General features: G+C 38.8%; 1 protein-coding gene across 11 annotated transcripts in view; it reads left to right on the forward strand.

Annotated features, from left to right (window-relative positions):
* The window catches only part of Atp9b (ATPase phospholipid transporting 9B (putative)), a 204,468-nt gene that overhangs the window by 120,613 nt on the left and 63,626 nt on the right, over positions 1-20,229 (forward strand). For all 11 annotated transcript variants that reach the window (XM_075968168.1, XM_075968164.1, XM_075968159.1 and 8 more), the window contains 2 exons: positions 5,769-5,929; positions 19,550-19,692. In XM_075968168.1, the coding sequence (XP_075824283.1) occupies positions 5,769-5,929; positions 19,550-19,692 (304 nt within the window). The remainder of the gene's footprint in view (positions 1-5,768; positions 5,930-19,549; positions 19,693-20,229) is intronic.

Consider the following 20,229-nt stretch of genomic DNA (forward strand, 5'->3'; position numbering starts at 1 on the left):
CAGCTTTCTAGCCACTTGAAAGCCTTTTGTCTCCTGATTATGTTTCTCCTTGAGTGTTGAAAGACGTTTCACTCCTTTGTTTGATATCTGATGCTTATACTGGCATGTTTTTGTTTAGATCAAAAAAATACGATGATCCCCTTTCCTTGTGTGTGTGTTTATACCAGTGGAGGCCAAAGTTGACATCAAGTGTTATTCCCCATCACTTCTCCACCTTTGTATTTTGAAGCAAGTTTTCTCACAGAGCCCAGAACACACCCATTCTACTTCTCTGCTGGCCAGCAAGTCCAGAGTTCTCCTGCCTCTCCCTTCCCAGCAGAGAGATTTACACAAGTGTGCTGACACACCCAGCTTATACATGGGTGCTGGCGATTGCATTCAGGGCCTTACATTTACGCTTACATTATGCACTTTACCAACCTAGCAGTCTTCCCAAGACATCCCCCATTGTCTTTTTTAAATGTAAATAACCAAGGAAAAAGCATTTTGTATAACAAAGACAAGATAAAACCCTAAATTTTGAGTGAAGAATAGTCAGATTTTATTTGTAGAAAAGAACATGGGTTATGAATTATTGTTTCCTAGTAGACCTGAATGTCTTACATAAATAGAGTTTGATATTTTAAGGTAAATATACTATAATATTAAGCATTCTCACACTGATACTTATTTAGAGAACTTGTAAAGCACAGATTATTGAGCCAGTAGACAGTAATGGCCCAAAGAAGCCCTTCTTATTTCGCAGATCACTGGGGCGGCAACAGTAATAGTCAGCTACATCGTCAGCGTGGCCAGCTGCATGACTGCAGACAGTTAAGACTTAGTAGTTCATATCCCAAAATGATAAGTAAACAAACTAGAGGTGGCAAAAGGCTACCTCATTATATCAGTTTCTTAAAGTGGTAGCTTCAAAAAAGAAAACAAAACAAAAACCTTTTGCTAGTAGTTTGAGCTCCATGATAGGAAGTTACTGATGTAAGATTTGGGGATTAAATGTTCTGTACAACATTTATTTAAATACAAATGCAGGTCTTAAAAATTGCTCTTTTCTACCTTCTTAATATTGGACTAAACATGGTAGTATAAGCTGATTTCTTTTCAAAGACATTGAAATGGAATATTTCTTTTATTGGAATCCAGTTAGGTTCATGACAGTTTTATAACAGTGTTCTACTAAATCTGAATGAAGAGGCAATATTAGTCGAAAGAAACTGGTAAAAAGATATTAACAATTATAGATTCCTCCTTAAACATCTGTTTAAAGATAAACTCATGTTCATAGAGTCTGAGATGAATGAGACATCTGATCAGGGCTCATCTCTTTTTAGACTGCACTTAATTCATTGGGAAGACAGGGCAGATTAAAGCATATAGTTTTCTTCAGAGTGTAAACTGGATTGATGGAGGAATTGGTTAAATTTTGTGATTTTTGAAATACTTGCATGTAAAGAGTGAGTACATGCAAACCTTAGTGGATTGGTAAGAGTGCTGTAGTGTTTTGATTCTTCTAACCTAGGGACGATGTTACCAGCAGTTGCTAACACTTCAGACCTGTTTCATGTAATGCTTAAAAAATATGGGTAGAACCTAAGGTTTTATAACACACTGCTTTTGATCCAGTTTGGTGTGCACATTGATTTCTTAGGAACTTAGTCTATACGGGTACTGTTAACTTTGAGATGGATGAGGTGGTACTGTTCTACAGAGATAAGGTCCGATTCTCATTCGTCCATGTGTTCATTTAAAAAAAAAAAAACCTCACTGATCTTTTCTTGATTAAGCAGGAGAACACCGTATTTACCCTTTATTGTTGGTATAAACCATTATTTTACTGAGAACCATTAGCTATTTAAAACTTGGTACATAAATTAAAGAGGAGCTAAATGGATTTGTGATCGTTGCCATTAGTAGCATTTTAGATTATCCAGGCAATTATTGTGCTCATTACCCTAGAAGAGCCCCTTTGCAGAGCCGTTGTGCTTGTCTTAGGCATTATGCACAAATTTCCCCTTGGAGATTAAATTTTCCAGTAACGTATTTAATTTTGTTATCACAAATAAAACAAATATTATGACAAGTAGAAGAAAATTTGCTTTACTAATATAAGAACTTACAGTAATGTTGAAAATTACTTCCTAGAGTATTTAATTTACCTTTTCTCATACAGTCATAATTACTTAAAGTGATTAATAGTGTATCTTAAGAATATAAAAGGGTTTACAGTCATCGCAGAAGGACTGACTTGTTCAGGTGTTTAAGAAATTCTTTAATAATGGGGAAATACACATCAGAGCTGAAGATGACACTTTTAGAATCTGTAATTTTGGACTTGCTTTTCTTTTAAGTACTTTTTGGGTCCATCTTAGCCTCTAGATGGAGAAACTTTTAAAATGTTGCATAGAAATGGAATATAAAAATATTAATAATTGAAAATGTTTTTGCTTTTTAAAACAAGCTAGTATTGAAAATGTCTTTTCTTAATTCTGCCCTTTCTTAGAATTAACTAACGTCAAGACTGCCAGTCCAGTCCAGGAAGGGCAGGCAAGGCACCCTGAAAGAACGTGAGGAATACTGTCCTGTTATCTGGGGGAGGATGGCCTCCCACCATTCTGTGCCCGTCTTCATTACCTTCTTCTCCCTAGAAGGGAGCATTTGGTTGGCTTCAAAATTGATATCCACTGGTTGGCAGTCATCTACATCTGTCTTGGTCAATTAGAAAGGTATTAATGCCTTGAATTATCTGCATATCCTGTGCATGGGCTGCTTTTAGGCTTTCCATCCTCTGTGTGGCACTTTTTCAAAGGAAACTTTGTATTCATTTCTCAGAGGTTGTGCAAGCTTTTGGTCTTTGACTGCTATGATGCAGGGGAGAGTGTGAGAGGTAGTGGTTATGCATTTCGCAAGACAGTAATTCTTTATTTTATTACAAAAAAAAGGCCAACTCTGGAAGGCCAGATTAAATCATTCCTTTCACTTTTTAATGGGATTTGGATGAATAGAGTAAAATATGCACTTTGCATTCATTGATAGCATCTTTAGGTTGAGGTAATTGAGTCTTTTTTCCCTGACTGAATGAATAATGACTTCATCTGATCCTCAGTGAGGCCTGAAACTTAGAGCGCCTTTGTCACAGCAGAAAGATCTGGGCTTTGAAACATGCTCTACTTCCCTGGCTTAATTTTTCTTCATTTTAATCCAAAACCCTATTTTTCTCAATAATTCAAGCATAAACTACGTAGTAGTGAAGTAGCGGAAATCGCCTGGTATTTGTCCTCCTTGTGCTGCTTTTTAAATGGAGCTGATAAATCAGCCACTGAGGTCTGAGCTGCTTGGTTCTCAAGAGGGGGAAGCAGTGCTGGGGACTTGTCAGGACTCCTGAATACCATTCCTTTCAGAGTGCTCACTTTGTAGGGAAGCAGTCCTCACTGTTGTGGTGCAAGACCTGAAGATGGGAGGGCTCCCTCATGACTCCCTGGGCCCTAAGGCAATCTGCTGCTGAGAACTGGGCACATGGAAAGCTGGGAGTCTTCAGTCCCCAGAGTTTCTGTTGAAGTGAGTTGGCAGTGTGCAGAGGAGTCTCTATGCCAAACCATGTCCTGTTTGTCACGAAAGAAGTGAGGTGACACCTGTGTGAATCTGGCATGTAGTTTTTGTTTGAAATTTCCTTGATTAGGAGGCTTTTTTGGTCATGATGGGGCAGGGAGCTCAAGTGAGTGCATGCCTCAGATGCACTAGGCACACCCACCAGGGCATGGAGGAGCTGCCTGCAGCCCTGGGGCACTGGTGTACTGCAGATACCAGTTCTCCTGGGTTCTGTGCAATGGCCATTTTGTTTCTGTAGTGTTTACCAACGTAGTTCAAACAGAAACCTGGACAGAGAAGAGCAATGTGTTTGGATATTTCTCTTTCATAAGACATATAGTACCAGCATTCATTTTGTTTTTCTTAGTAGACTCTTTCTTACAGGTAAAAAGGAATTCTCATAATTAACTCATTTTCATAACCTTAGAGTCTAGCACAAGGTGTAGGAGGCATGTAATTACTTGCTTAATTAGTTTTCTTTACAATTGTACTTAATGAACTTCTGGGAAACTTGATTTTTTTTTTCTTTCTAGCAATTGCTTCTTGTGGTCTCCTAAGAGTTTGTGGCAACTATTAATCAAAACTAGATTTAAATTAAATTATGAACTATGGGAAAAGATAATTTTAAGGCACTATAGAATAAATTACATTAGCTGAGCTAATTCTCAAACTTTTACATTAGAGAGCTAGAGTTTTATTTTGCCTTTTTTTCTAATTAAGATTTTGGCAATCATCTTTTCTTTCCCTCTCCAATTCTCTCTCTCTCTCTCTCTCTCTCTCTCTCTCTCTCTCTCTCTCTCTCTCTCCCTCTCACCTGGTAGCGCTGTTCTTCTTGCCACCTGAGTCAGGTGCAGCCAGTTCAGTTCTGCACCCGTTACCAGGCCTCACTGGGCAGAGGCTGTGACCTTGCTCGGTATTACGTGTGTGCCCAGTAACCTCCAGCTACCTTAGTCTATGGATGGTTCCATGTCATAGAAGAGTTAGGTGCTGGGCCAGATGCAGTGGCTTATGCCTGTTTTCAATATTTGGGAGGTAAAGGAAAGAAGATTAGTGTTGAAAGTTAGCTTAGTCTGTGTAGGGAATTCAGGTCTGCCAGAGCTACAGAGCAAGGTCCTGTAAAAATGGTAAATAAAAAATGTTCTCCCGAGGCTAGTCCCCAGAGTCCCACAGGCTTTCTGAAGAGCCTGGATAGAAAGGTAAATATAGAGCCGTGAACACAGCACACCTGCGCTCTGTGGGCTACTGATGGCCCCTTATCCTACAGTGATAAAGCTGGAGGCCCTTTCAAGAGCACGCCTCCCTACTGCATACTCTGCTGCACTTTGTCTTATGGGTGACGTAGGGAGAAGCCAAAAAATTGCCAGAGCTCAAGATTGGAGTTACACATTTCAGAAGAGCCAGGTTTGTGTTCTCTTTGCTTTAGGACAAGGGCTGATTGGGTGTCAGTTGTTTCCAAAATCAAGGAGAAATAAACTGCTTTCTTTGATAAAATTTTCCATACATTTATGTGCTCAGCTAGTAATCAATCCAGAGTGAATTTCTGTGTAGTATATTACCCTGGAGGAATCAGACATGGGGGACTTGGATAAATCAAGCAAATTCTAATCCTAAAGTGACCTCCAGGCTTGGCCTATTTTTGTAAGTTCTTTCAGAGACTAGCAGAAAGGCACACACACACACTGTCCAGTACCTGGGGACTCTGCAACTGAGTGGAAGGTGTTCAGTGATACTTTAATGACAGCAGGGATGCTTGTCTGGTCTGACGTGCCACAGAAGATGGACTGTGTTGTTCACAGAGGTGTTTGATGCAGGACTGGAATGGAGAAGGCTGCTCATGCCCTGCTCTTATAATTCTTGATCTTGCTGCAATGACCCACACAGCGGCTCTAACTGTGCTAGCTGAGTTGTCTCCTCTGTTATAATGTTTTACCAGCAAATTTTCCCTGAGAATGTTCTACAGGTTACAGTACATTTTCAAAATTTTAAAATTTTCTAAAATTCTACCTAAATCTCTAAGAGGCTTATCAAGAGAAAATTAAATGTTTTTGTATTGCATTATTATAAAGACTATTAAAATCTATCATTTTCTCAAGTTATCATTTTCATGTATTCTTATAAGGATACTAGGAATGGGGGCATCTTGAACCATGTGTTAATGCTATGCGTTTCTTCTTCTTCTTCTTCAGGTTGGTTTGCTGGACCTTGAACTCAATCAGCTGACAAAGGCACTATTTCTGGCTTTAGTAGTTCTTTCTGTGGTGATGGTAACCTTACAGGGATTTGCAGGTCCATGGTACCGTAATCTTTTTCGGTTCCTCCTACTCTTTTCCTACATCATTCCCATAAGGTAGGTTTAAAATTAGAAAATGTCTCTTTGATAATGTATTATTTTGCTGAAATTGTTTTTTCTCTTGTGAATGAAGTTATCCAATCAAAGCTGTAGAGGAGGAAGGGGCCAGGAACCCAAGTGAATATAGCCATTCATCTATAGAAGTGCAGTTTGAGACATGACTAGCTTTGCTAGCATACTTTAGAGAGAGTTTAATAATGTGGTCTTAACAGTTGGAAGACACCTCTTGTTCAAACATAAATCTAAGGAGAAAATCTTTACAAATTGCTTGTTGCTATTTTATGTCCAGTTCTCTAGGGTCTACATGCATTGCTGGCATTTAAAAGTTTAAAAAGCCAGGCCTAGTGGTATGGGCCTGTAATCCTTAGCTGTAGTTAGGATGCTAAGGCCTGGCTGCATTGCAAGGTCCTCTCTCAAAAAACAAGGTCCCTGCTATTTAAAGGAGGCTCTGATAGATGGTTCAAGTCAGGTAATGTGCTGACTAAGGCACTCTTTGAAAGGAACTGTTTTTCAAAATAAGCAGTATAATGAGATTGATACGTAAACAGTTAATATTCAATACCTATTTAAAGACTCATTATAGTGTGAACAGCCACAAAAAAGGAATCTTTTTCAAAGATACCCTTAGTGTGTTTGTGTGTATGTTTACTTATATAAAAGACTGAGAATTTTCATATGAATAAACCTTGTGAATCATGAATGAAGTCTGAATCTGGACTAACCATTATTTGTAATATCAGTTAAGGTGACAGTGTTACAGACAATGAGGCTCTTGTATGCCACTGCCATTAGAATACTGAATCAGTGCTCATGTGGACAGTCCTCACTTTCTGACACAGTCTCAAAGCCAGCCAGCTCAGAAACTTTTGACATTGGGAAGGATAAGCAAGTACTAGATTATTGTTGTTGAACAAATTCTGTCTCCAAGCCTTGCCTGATACTTAGGCCAAACTTGCCTTCTCTCACCTCTTGAAGAAGACTATTTGCATATTAATCTCCTCACACGTAGCAGTGCTGGCTACTCAGTTACCCACAGTTAGTCCTTTGTCATCTAGGCGTCACCTAAGTGCACCCCTCCGGCCTGAGAAAGGTCAAAAGGTCCCACCTTGCAGCTGCAGGTGCTTGCTGTCCTATCAGTGACTGCATGCAGTTCTATGTGGGTCTGTGCTGATGCCTGTCTTTTTTGTTGACACTCCTCTCCTCCAGTAAGCTCCAAAGGGATATGGACTGTGTGAACAACTGGCTTTATATCCAGTACCAGAACCAGGTGGCACAGTGTGCAAGAAGGGCTCCTGTACATACCTGATTTTAGAAATTATTTACGTTCAAATCATCATAGGTACCATGTATACTCACATTGAATACTATAAGTGAACTCAAGGACAGATCTTTGTCCCCAAAGACACATCAAGTAGTCAAATAACCAGAGTGTAAGTGTGATGTCACGTGTCTGTTTTATTCTGCAGTTATGACAGAATTTACTCAGCTATGCAGATTCTTCAGGTTTTCTTAGTTGGTACCCTTTCAACCTACAGATGCATGGATTGCATTGATCCCACCCTCTGTACCATCCACCACCTTCTTCTAGCTTCTTGACCATCTATCTCCTTCTCCTGCCTTTTCCAACATCCACTGCCCTCTCCTGCCTTCTTCAGCATCCACTGCCTTCTCCTACCTTCTCCAGCATCCGCTGCCCTCTCCAGCCTAGTGTCTTTCTTTCCACTGTCTGTTTCCCCTCCATTCACAGATTTCCCCTTGCACATACCCACTGTCACTGGACACCAGTTGAAGAGGAAACATACTTGTTCATAGTAAAAAGAATGTGTCTCCTGCTTAGGAACTCCAGCTTAGGCCAGTTGCACAGTAGTGCCCAGTTCTGAAAGGAAGAGCTACTCCTAGACCAGGCTTCCCAGGTCCCAGACAGAGGCTAAACTGTACCCACCTTAATTGAATAGAATGACAGGCTTTTTCATCTGAGCTTAATGACAATATATTTCAGGACTACTTTGTTACTGTTTGCATGTTGTGGTCAGTTATAAATATCCGTGTGTGTTTAGAAGTATTTGTTTTTTCTGGAGTAAATTGTACACGTCATTAGATGGATCTCTTGGGATTTTAAAAATCATTTCTATGCTTCCTGTTAAAGGAAATATCCCAGCCTTTTAAGTACATTTCTTACCATGATTTTAGTTTCTTTGGTCTTTTAAAATACTTGCTTACAAAATGATGATAACACCATGCTGTCTACAGTCTTTTTCGTGCTCTGGATTTTCAGTAAGCAGGTGTAGCATCTTCAACCAGGTGTGCAGAGCCTGACTAGACAGTGTTGTAACCTTACCTTTCCTCAACTTCCCATGAACAACTACCTTGTACTGCACACCTGGACCTGCAGTTGTTCCAACTTAGCAGAAGGAAGGAGAGTTAGACTGTGAAAAGCACAGGCAGATTCTTTAGAGAATTGTGGTTTATTTTTAATGAAAACAAGTTTGTTTTCCTATTGCTATGTTGCCATAAAATTAGGATAACAATTCATTTTAGAATTTAAAGGTGCTTTTGGACTTTTAAGTATGTGTTATTTTGCAAAAGATGCAAATCTAGGAAGTAAAGTGCTTTTTTTTCTTTTGTCCTAAGAATCAGAAAGCTTTCAAATTTATAGAAGTTAAGAATTTTAATAAAAGTATTAAAAATTAAATTTATTAAAATAATTTTAAGCTACCTGATAAAATTTACATTGTCTTTTTTGTTTGTTCTGTGAGGTTTTGAGATCACATTTAATTACATTTCTGTCATTCCAAGATAAATATTACATGCTATAGTTTACGTTTTATGGTTCTACAATGAACATGTATCCTTCAATCTGTGCATGTCTCCAAACAAAGAAACCAGCATGTTCTTCTTAGCACACTGTCAGCACGTGTAGAACCCAACAGATGTCTTGGGTCAGGTTTTTGCTGTTCCTTGTGTGTTCTCCCCAGATGGTTTAAAATGCCCCGTGTTTTAATCGATAATCCAAACTGACTTCTCAGAGCTGAGTCAAAGAGACTCTGACTTCTGCATAAGGCATCCATGGGCAAGAGTGGCAAAAATGCTGTCGACAAAGAGATAATTATATCCCTTCTGAGGCACACTTGAGAACCTCTTGTACAGGCGGTGTCTTTTCTGGAACACTGAACTGCAAGGGCTGCTTGCTGGTGCAAGAGACAGTTTCTCTTTCATTTTGCTTCTGTCACCAAGTCAGAACATGTGGGAGGCTTTTTAGCAAAATTTCAAGGGTGGCAGGCTGAAGATTAGATGGCACGGGTCCTGTCCAAGTCCTCACCCTGAAGGCTGAAATAGCGAAGGTGTTGGTGGCATTGGTGCAGCAGTGAGCTCGCACTGAAGCAAATTCCTCAGCAGTCTCTAGAAAGTATTGTTGGTTCTGAGACATCTTATTTGTGTTCTTGTCCAACAACTTTTCTCCCTGAGATAGGTCTTCGTCTCCTGATGAGTTCTCACACTGGAGTAGATAACTAAGCTTTATACACTCTGATAGAGTAGTGTGTTCTGTTCTATGCACATACATCTATGTTCTGAACAGCCCTCAGGCTGGGCCACTTCCTTCAGCAGGTGTGTACACACAACCACAAAGAATGCTTGTCTTAAAAGAGTTCCCTGTATTACAGCTTGCTACAGCAATCTTTGAGTATTAATGCTTGTTTTTACTGTGTTGGAGTATTTCAATTTTATTTCTAATTGACAATAATTCTGTATGTTTGTGGGACACTGTATGATGCTGTTCTTGCCACATGGTCAGATGTTTTTCTCGAGGTTAACTTTTTGCTTTTCTCAAGAACATTGCACATACATTTACATATAAAAACATAATATGAATTTTTTGTTTTATCCCTTTATAAAGTTGAAATTATATTGAATAGTTTCATTTTTACAACTTTTTGTCTTATGTTTAGCATGACTCAATAGATTCATCCATATTTTATAGCTTGCCATCCTCATTTATGAATGAATCACCAAGCATTAGTCCACAATCAATTGACAAGTTTTGGGTTGTTCCAGTGTTGCTGTAAATACTCATAAACACACGTAGGCTCCTGGTATTAAGTATCTAGGAATGGAATTACTTGGCAGTGTACTTGTCTGTGGCTTTGCTGTATTTGCTTGTATTCCAATATCAATATAGAGGAGTGGATATCAACCCTTTAACATAGTTCCTCATGTTGTGGTGACCCCCCCCCAATCATACAGCTATTTTCATTGCTACTTCATAACTTTAATTTTGCTACTGTTATGAATTGTAATGCAAGTATCTGTTTCCCAGTGGAATTAGGCGACCCTGTGGATGGGTGGTTCAAAAATCCCCAAGGGGGCTCACCCCACAGGTTGAGAACCACTGATGAGGAGTGTCTTTTTTGTGAACTTTCTAACTCCTTTGTCTAGTCTTCTGGACAGTTCATAGTTATGTAGCTCTAACTTTTTCATTCCTGTTCTGCTGACATCTTTCTCTATAGCTTGACATTTTTGACCCAGCAAAATAGTTTCTGATTTTACCTTGTTAAGTATATATGAATCTTTATATATTGTCACATCGTGTGCCTAAATCTTCCTCTGCTCAAGACCATGTTCTCCTCTCACTGTCTGCTGAGTGTGAGCCTTCTCTGTGCAACACTGAAGTGATGTTCTCTTGTGATGCTGGAACTTGAGCTCAGTGTTTCAGGTATTGGAAGAGTACATTCTAACACAACGACACACTCCTACGGCGGTGGGAGGAGACAGAGACCATGGAGTGAACACATGCTAGACAGCTGATTCTTTTAAGTAGCATATGATAGAGTTTTTATATCCAATTTTTAAAAAAAATTGTCTCAGCACCCATTGTAAAACTAAACCATAACAACAACAAAACAGCTCTTTCCTAGGGACTGGTATCATCTCTGTCATGTATTCATTGCCTGTGGTGGGCTCCCTTGGTCTGTCTGCTGCTGACCAAATAGCAAACTAAATAATGTGCCTTCAAATGAGACAGTGTTTAACAGACCTTTCCTCCCGTGTCTTTGAGTTTTCATTTCTTTTGGTCACGAATCTACTGCTGTACCTCTTAACTGTATTTAAATTTTCTCTAAGCTTTCCCCAAAGAAAGATTATACAACTTTTGTCAGAGTAATTTACAGATGTTTTATATTTTTAAATCCTATTATAAATTTTTTTAAGTTCCCTTTTATATCTCTGCTTCTGGTATAAAGAAATGATATTTTATTTCTATTACTTGAATATGACTTTGGTAAAACCACGTTGAGTTTAGTTATTAATCTAGGATCTTTTAAACTTTTATATATTCTTTGCACCATTTATTTCTTTTCTTGTTAATAGGCAAAATCTTGTGTATTATTAAATAAAGATAAGAATGAAGTGCGTTCTTCCTTTGCCCCCATTATCAAAGGTGAAACACTCAACATCTAAGCATGCCGTCTTTAATAAAATCTCTAACATTTTCATTGTTTTTAGATCCTTTTGCTACACGTTGTTCTCAGGTCAATACAATTTTATATTTTCTAAATCTCATCGTGATTCTTCTTGTTTAAAATGTTTCTTAAATAGATCACATGGTAATTATAGTGATTGACTTTCTAGTACCATACCAGCTTTTTATCCCTAGGGGAAGAGCTAACATGGCCATGGTTTGTAATCTCTGTTTCACTAAATTCCCTTCACCTGCATTTTCTGGAAGACGGCTTCTACAGTTTCCACAAGGGATAGTCTTGTAATTTTGTCTTTTCATAGCATTTCTTGCAGTTTAGAATGAAAGCTTTACAGGCTCATAAAACAATGACAACGCTCCCGTTTTTCATCTCTACAGCGTTAACATTGGAGCTGTCTATTCTTTAAACACTAGTGTGTCGCGGAGACAGTTGGGAGCCTGTCTGCAGAAAGACTGCACAAATTTGCTTTCCTTAGTAATCAGTTTAGCCAAACTAAAGTTTTCAAGAAATATGAAAATTTTTAAATTTATTCACAAGTTTGTTTATGTTAGTATCCTGTCTATATATAAAGTCTATCATATTGATACAAATTTTTTATTCATTGTTTTTTGCTTATTTTTGACACAGGGTTCTTGTAACCCCTACTAGCTTTGAATTTCCTATGCAGTTGAGACTGACTCCCGTTCAGTGTGCTGGGATTAAAGGCTGCTGCATACTCCGTTTCATCATTTCCATCCTTCAGTCTTACCTGTCCTTCCTTCCGTATCTTTTTAAATCAGTTTCCAAACAACATTGGTAGGTTTTTGGAAATGCGTACTATTATCCTCATGTATTTTTCTACCATATGTTATTTTCTATTTCATGATGTTATTTTTTTGTTCCTACATAGTATTTATTATTTTTCTTCATGATGTAAATGTTTAACTGATTAATTTGAGCTCCCCTAGAATACATGTAAGTCATTAATTTCTTTTTATTATTTTAGTGAGATCTCTAAAGCTTTCGTGTGTAGTAGTTTTGTTATTAACAAGTACAAAGTTGGTTTGGATGTTGTTGTTGTTGTTAGATGGGATCTCATGATTTCAATAACTCAAGCTTGCTTTGAACTTAACTGTGTAGCCAAGAATGGCCTCAATTGATTCCACCCTACCCCTCCATCTCCCAAGGGCTGGGTCATGGGCAACTCTTGTGTGGTGCTGGGCATCACAGCCAAGGGTTCATACATGCGAGACAAGCACTCTACCAACTGAGGTACTTCTTAGCTCGAAATAGTTGATCGCCACTGTGACTTCTTGTATTTGTGTTTTTTACAGGGTTGGGTTTTTTTTTTCATTGAGTTTGTTTGTAATTATATCTTTGTTTACTTTAGCTTATTTTCACCTTATCAAAAACAGTAATGTTTTTCTTAAGTCACCTGCTAAACTACAATATTGTTTGTAATTGAGTAGAATGGAATGAGCTTTAGATATACGCAGATGCTTGAGCATTGCCTTAGTCCATGTGTGCTTCTGTAACAAAACACTGAGACTAAACGATTAGTATAAAACATAAATTTATACCTCATTCTCTGAGAACTGGCAAATCTAGTCAAGACACCAATGGATTCTATATGGTAAAGGCTACTATATTTGCAGGGTAGTGTCTTGGGCTATATCTTCATAAGGTTTTTAAATGGTGGAAAACAGAAAGTCAAACGGGGAAGTGGCTTGCCCTCTCGGCTACTCTGACAAAGCAGTAACCTATTCATGTTCAGCACTTGATTGTAGGTCCTACCTGTTAAGGTTGCTGCAGGGGAACAAAGTATGAATAAAAAGTTTTAAGAAAATAAAAACAACAAAACTTTTAATCACAATAGATGGAAACATAAGATATTCCATGATAAAACCAAATTTAAGCAATATCTGTTTATAAATCCAGCCATACAGAAGGAACTAGAAGGAAAACACCAACTTAAAGAACATAACCACACCCCCAAAGAAATCACAATGAATAAACAGTCTCAGAGTAATGAATCAAAAGAGGGGATAGACACACATAGCAACAACAAAATAACAGGAATCAATAAACACTGCTTGTTGATAACTCAATATTAATGGTACCCCTCCCCAAAGAAAAGAGACAGACTAATAGATTGGTTTAGAAAACTGGATTCATTTTTCTGCTGCATCCAAGAAACACTTTTATCATCGAGGATGGATATCATCTCATGGTAAAAGCAGAAGAACCAAAGAAACAGGCTGGTATAGCAATTTTATAGTTGATAAAATAGAATTGAAACTATCAAGACATAGGGAAGAACACTACATACTCATCAAAAGAAAACTCCACCAAGAGGGCCCAGTTAACCAACTCTTGTCACCAAATGATGCTTCTGGTACCAAGAATGGGTTGCATCTAATTGAGTTGTTAGCTTAAGGGGCTCCATGGGAATCCCCAAACAATCCAGACTGTTGCAAAGACTATAGGTTGCTTTTCACAAACTGCTGGCAAGTCCCCATTACTGAAGACAACATCTACACAACTCATCGAACATGCAGAAGTGGAGCCGGTGCCTACACAGAGCCTTCACCAGTACATGCTAGTATCTTTGATATAAGAAGGGCCTCTCAATGCTACCAAAAGAGAACACCAGCCCATCTACTAACCCTGGGCTTGACAATGGAGTTCTGCCTGCAAAATATATTAGTGCAGTGGTGGCACAAAGTTTATGAGAGTAACCAACCAATACCTGCTTTGACTTCAGACCCATTTCATGAGATGGAACCCATACCTGACACTACTTAGGTGACCAAGAACCTGAGACTAGGTAACCCAGGGATCTAGGGTAAAACCAAATACTACTGTTCTTAAAAAAAATGTAACAATAAAATGACTCCTAATGACATTCTGCCATACTCATTTAACTGCAATTATATTTGAATTTATAGAGCTATTTACAAATAACTGTCACCCTGACACCATCCCATTGAATAACTTAGGAACATCTTTGACACAGAATTTCATGTATACTAGGTTAACCTTAATCTTGAATTCACTACGTAACTGAGGCTGACCTTGAATTTTCAACCTCCAAAGTTCCAAAATTAGTCGTGTGCCATAAAACCTGGCTTTATTGAACATTATTTAGGTCTTTTACATTTTCTGCCAGTATTATTTTAGGGTATATATTTATCTCAAACACTTTATAGTTTTTTGCTATTGTGAGTAATATATGTTAATTTTGGTTATCATTGCTATATTAAATATACATAATTTGTATGTATTTGCCTTAAAAGTAAAATATAAGGAAACATTCACACCATACCAGGTGTCTTGTTGAGTATAATAGCTCAAATCCAAAAGCTATACGTTCTGTGATTACTTCGTACAGTTGCAAAATGAGATGACATAACAAGCCAGTGATTTTAGCGTGGGGCAGCATAGGAAAGGTGTGAGGCCGCTGTGTGTGCTGTCAAGGGGTGGTAACATGTGGGTCTCACACAATTGTTCTGATGGACTGAAGGCTTGTACAGGCTGGCAAGGTTCCACTCAAGTCTGTGTGGTTGATTTGCCAGTAGCTCCCTGCCTTGAAGAAGTTGCAGAAACAAAACACAATCAAGCTCATACCAAATTGGAGGCTGAGATCTCAGGCTCTATAGTCAAGAAGCTAAGAGTTTGCATTGCTGGGTGGACACTGGCCATTGTTCCCAGAGCAGAACTCTACCCGCCTCCCCTAGTTTCCTTTCTTCATGCAGGGAGGTTGGTCACCAGCCCCACTGGTACAGACCTTCACTTTCTTCATGCAGGAAGGTTGGTCACCAGCCCCACTGGCACAGACCTTCACTTTCTAGTTTAGTTTCGCTCATCATAACCAACTATGGTCTGAAAATTTAAATACTCAAACATTCTGAAAAAGACCACATTCTTGTTACTTTTATTGAAACATTGTTATAATTATATTTCATTGTTATTCTTAAATACTATGACTAGTTTATCTAATCTACTGGGAAGTAGAAAAAGACAAGATCTCCTGAGTAAATTGGGAGCATAGGGACCTTGAGAGAGGGCTGAAAGGGAGGGGAGAGGCAGGGAGGGAAGCAGAGAAAAATTTAGAGCTCAATAAAAATCAATAAAAAGTTAATTTCAGTAGATATTACATATCAGAAGAAACATAACATACCTAGAGTTGGTCCAGTCTGTGGTTCCAAGTATCTACTGGGGAGTTGAAATCCATTCCCAATGGAGTAGAAGGATGGCCAGACATAAACTAGCAGAGAAGGCATGTGCCTGTGCTGCTTTGTACTCATTACACTGGACTCTTGCTGTACTCACTCTTCTCTGTCAATCTGAATTATAGTATTTGGATGATTAGTATCTCTCTCATGTTTACAAATATATGTAATATCTCATTGGACTCTTAATTTGATGGTGGTACTTCTAAAACCTTTGAACAATGCATTTCTTTGTTGGGTTATGCACGCCCTGATCTGTATGTGAAATGGGAGAACAGCTACTGGAGTTAATTTACTCCTTCCACCATGTGGGTCCTAGGGATCTGATTCAGTTGTCAGGCTTGCTCTACAAAGACTTTTGCCCACTGAGCAATCCTGCTTGATCCAAGGTCTACTTTCTTTTGAAACCTTGGTTGACCACTAGAATCAAGTCAGCCTTTAGTAAGAGATCACAGAACTGACATATGTGAAAATTAGAAATTGACACAAGTTATATCTAGCATCAAATCTTAGCCTGACTTCCTTCATGTGGAACATAGAAGACAGTTGTCAGAATTTAGGAGGGTAAGTTGGCATGAGTTCATGCTAACCAGATTATACACATTTAACAGAAAGGTTGATCCATGCTGGCATTTGCTAGTAGGCGGATTGTTGGGAACAGTGACAATAGGGTTTCAAGTTCTGTACCTGGACTAACACATTTAGCTGGGCTTGGTGACTCAGGGCTGTAATTCTAACAGTTTAGCTGCTCAGAGACTGGGGCAGAAGGATAAAGAGTTCGAGATCTACCAAAGCAAATTCAAATCTAGCCAGGCCATCCAGAGAGAGCCTGACTGAAACTGGAGGGTGTAGCCAGTGGCTGTGGTAGAGCACTCTGAACAGGAAGCAAAGGCAGTAGCCTTGTGACTGCTGTCCTCCTGCTCACTAAGGTTAGAGGTCCCTCAGGTAGCAGTGCTGATCTCAAGCCCAGGAGGAGCTCAACTGGTCCTGAGATGACAGCGTTCACTGTTGTGTTGCTTGGAGCTGTTCTTCAGCAGAAAGCTTTTGGTGCTGCCTGCAGTATATCATCAGAATGAAACATGCAGGAAGATGTCAGATGAAAACTCAGTGTCCTTCGGCCTTAGCTTTTGTAGGAAATGGTTTTGATTGTATTTGGATAAAAAGTTCTGATGAAAATGGCTTCTCTTTTCTTTTGCTCAGATTAGAATTGGCATGTGAATTATTTCAGGTAGATTCGTTCCCCAAGGAGAATTGCATGTGTTTCTCAGGCAGGCTGGGGATAAGCTCACCTGGCAGTGATAAGTGCTGAGGTTTAATTGTAACAAATTAGAGCTTAAATATAGCAAGCATCCTGGGGCCTAAGTGGAATTGTATTGTGTATTTTGGGGAAAATGCACTTGAAATGTATTTAGACTCTGAATTTCTTCTTCAGGTATTTGTAGCTGTTTGTAGCTGTGGGACTAGACTGTTTGAACAAAAATGAAGGCAGTTTACATCTTGAAATCCACCTCAAATTTCCTACAATTGCAAAAATAAACATTTTCATATGCGTTCCCATTGGCAGCATCCCTGGCAGACTGCTCATCTAAGGCGATTCGTCTTTCATACTGTATGATAGTAGAGTCACGGCTGTGCCCTGGCTCAATGAACCATCTGAAGACAAATTGTCATGTTCTACCTGGAATAGGTCTGTGGCTAACAGGGTCATGGTTGGTAAACTAGCAGTAGAATGGACTTGGAATGCATCTAACATGTTTATGTAATGGGTTACAAAGCATGTCAGAGTTAGCACCTCCCTGCATAAAGGTCTGTACAGTCAGGGCATTACTAAGTCAAGTCAGTGTAGTGACAGCCATAACTTTGCTCCCGTAGAGTGTGAGTGCCTTAGAGACTTAGCATTAAAAGCAAATTATTCCTTTAGCATTTGACCAAATTCACAACATAGACCATGGTACATGTGCAGCTGTGATTCCGTGTGTGGGAGTGTTGTCCTATTTCACTAAGTTCTTTTTAGTGATGATTTTGTGTTCTGCGCTCTGTACATCTGTTTGTCCTCTAAAAGGTGTTTATTCTTCCCTTTGACACCAGCAGCCACAGTTCTGTATGTTCTTTGAGGTGTCTGTATTCCACTGAAACTGGCCCAGGAGTAATTTCTTATAATATGGTGTTCTGTGAACTAATGCATTTCTGTAACTTCAACAGCATAGATTGCTCGTGGTTCATAAAGAACAGTGCACAAAAGAATCTTGGTGAGCTTCTTCGGCTCTTTATAACCTGAGCCTGGTGACAGACAGACCATAAGCTGAGGACAGAAAACAACAGCCCACCCAGTGCAGGGTGACATTTTCCAAAACATCTTGACCCACACATAAGCAAATGACTGTGCTTTTCCAGTGTGCATGTCTCTGAGCCAAGTGATCAGAGCCATGGAAAATTAGACAGCTGTCCATCTCCCTGTCAATTAGACACAGAACGTGTCTTCCCTTAACTGGCCCACCTCCCAGGCTCAGTTTCCTCCCAGCTTCTGTCTGTGTTTATCTCAACAAGGGCAGTGGTCTTTCTCTCTCTTATTCATAAAGCACCTGTTTTAAGCCAGGTGGGTGGTGGTGGTGCATGCCTTTAATCCCAGTACTCCAAGGAAGAGGCAGGTGGATCTCTGTGAGTTCAAGGCCAGCCTGGTCTGCAAGAGCTGATTCCAGAACAGGCTCCAAAGCTACAGCGAAACCCAGTTTTGAATCCCAACCCCCGAAATCTCTTTTAAAACCCAAATCAAATAAGAATCAATGAGAAATGTTTTGTATTTCTTCTCCAAATGCCCCTTTTGACCTCAACCCACCTGGAAGGTATTGTGATTTCACACTTATCAGCACAAAGATCCCTCACACTGCTTGATACTTAACATTGAATCATTTGGCAGCTTCTCACAGATCCTGGGCTGCAGACCCACACAATGGTAGACCTGCACCTGGCCACTGGGCCTTCCTGGGATCCATTTTCTTTCCCTTCAGCTTAAAGACTGTTGCCATCTGTTAGTTTACTTCACTCTTTTAACAAGGGTGTGAGTAGCCAAAAAATGGAGAGGTGCTGGCTGAAGAGACATGCACAGTAATGCCAATTTAATGTCATTAATGTCATTCCTATCATTTTTAAGGTGTGAACCTTACAGGTAGATTAATGAAGTTATGCTGATTTGATGCTTCTTAATTTGCCACTGACTGATTCCTAAATATTGTTTTTCAAAAGTGTATTTATTAATCGGTTGAACCACGTGTCTTATAATGCTGATAGGTCATGAATGGTTGATGAATAGCAGTTTCACACCCATTTTGTACACAGTCTTATCTGCTGAGTTTCCATAGTTTAGTTAGGGAGACGTGAACATGTTTGAGTTGGCACATAATAGGTGTGCTGATACTGTTTCCTTCAGTGGGCAGTTTAGAGTGTGTTCTTATGTAGTTACCCTTTAATTAAAGCCTGGAAGACCTTCCAGAGGCCATCTAGTATAGTCTACTACTTACAGATTTTAAATATGTAATATTACAAAGTATTTAATATTAAAAAATCACTAGAAACAAAGCACCTATTCCAGATGCCTCAAGACCTATTTCACATATTTTCTCATAGTAACCCATGCTTGATTTCCCTTTCTATGCCCACAGTACTCTATGTTAATGGGGTACTCAGAACAAGTTGCCTGCTTCTCTTACAGCTCATACTGTAGCTTATGTGAAAGGAATTATCCACCCAACTATCACCTGTAAACGTATCTAGATTATAAAAGCATTTGAGCATTTGTTTCCTTAAATATGCATAAATAATTTATTTTAAAGTCTGAAATCCAGTATTTATTTCTATAAAAATTAATATGTGTATTGGGTGTGGATGTTATATAGGTCTGTCCTCACTGACCATCATGATGGTTTCGTTTACAGCCTGCGGGTGAACTTGGACATGGGCAAAGCAGCATATGGATGGATGATTATGAAAGATGAGAATATTCCTGGGACAGTTGTTCGGACCAGCACAATACCAGAGGAACTTGGACGCCTGGTGTACTTACTGACAGACAAAACAGGTACTGTTCATTTCTATTTGTCTCTCAGTGGACCAGATAACATCAGAAATATTTTTTACACATGATATATATCATAATTGAATGCTGGATTTATAGGTTTCCAGATTCAACTTTTGAAAACTTTATATGAATGAATCTCCATTCTTTCATACCTTCACTTCCTTTAAAGTTAGTGAACTGTGTCTTTGTTGTAGCTTTATATTTTAGTTTATTTTATATTTTATATTGAATTTTACAGAATCTCACAAGCTATTTTCTCACTACTGTTACGTACCTCTCTAGTGGCTTAAGAGCAAAATGTGTATTTGTTTTTTGTAGGATGATCCTTGCTTGAGTTGTTAGAAGTTAGGTAAATTCAGTGTTTTAACAGTAGTACCTCCAATGCAGATTACTACACCTATTTATCCCTTTCTGTGTTGTCCTTATTTGTTGTTCTTTCTATTAAAGAATTCTTAGCAATCTATAATGTATTAAATAAAAGATATTGATTTAAATTTCTAGTGTTAGTGAACAACATAGTAAAAGCAACATACAAAG

The sequence above is a fragment of the Microtus pennsylvanicus genome, chromosome 4, assembly GCF_037038515.1.
Source record: "Microtus pennsylvanicus isolate mMicPen1 chromosome 4, mMicPen1.hap1, whole genome shotgun sequence".
Taxonomy (NCBI): domain Eukaryota; kingdom Metazoa; phylum Chordata; class Mammalia; order Rodentia; family Cricetidae; genus Microtus; species Microtus pennsylvanicus.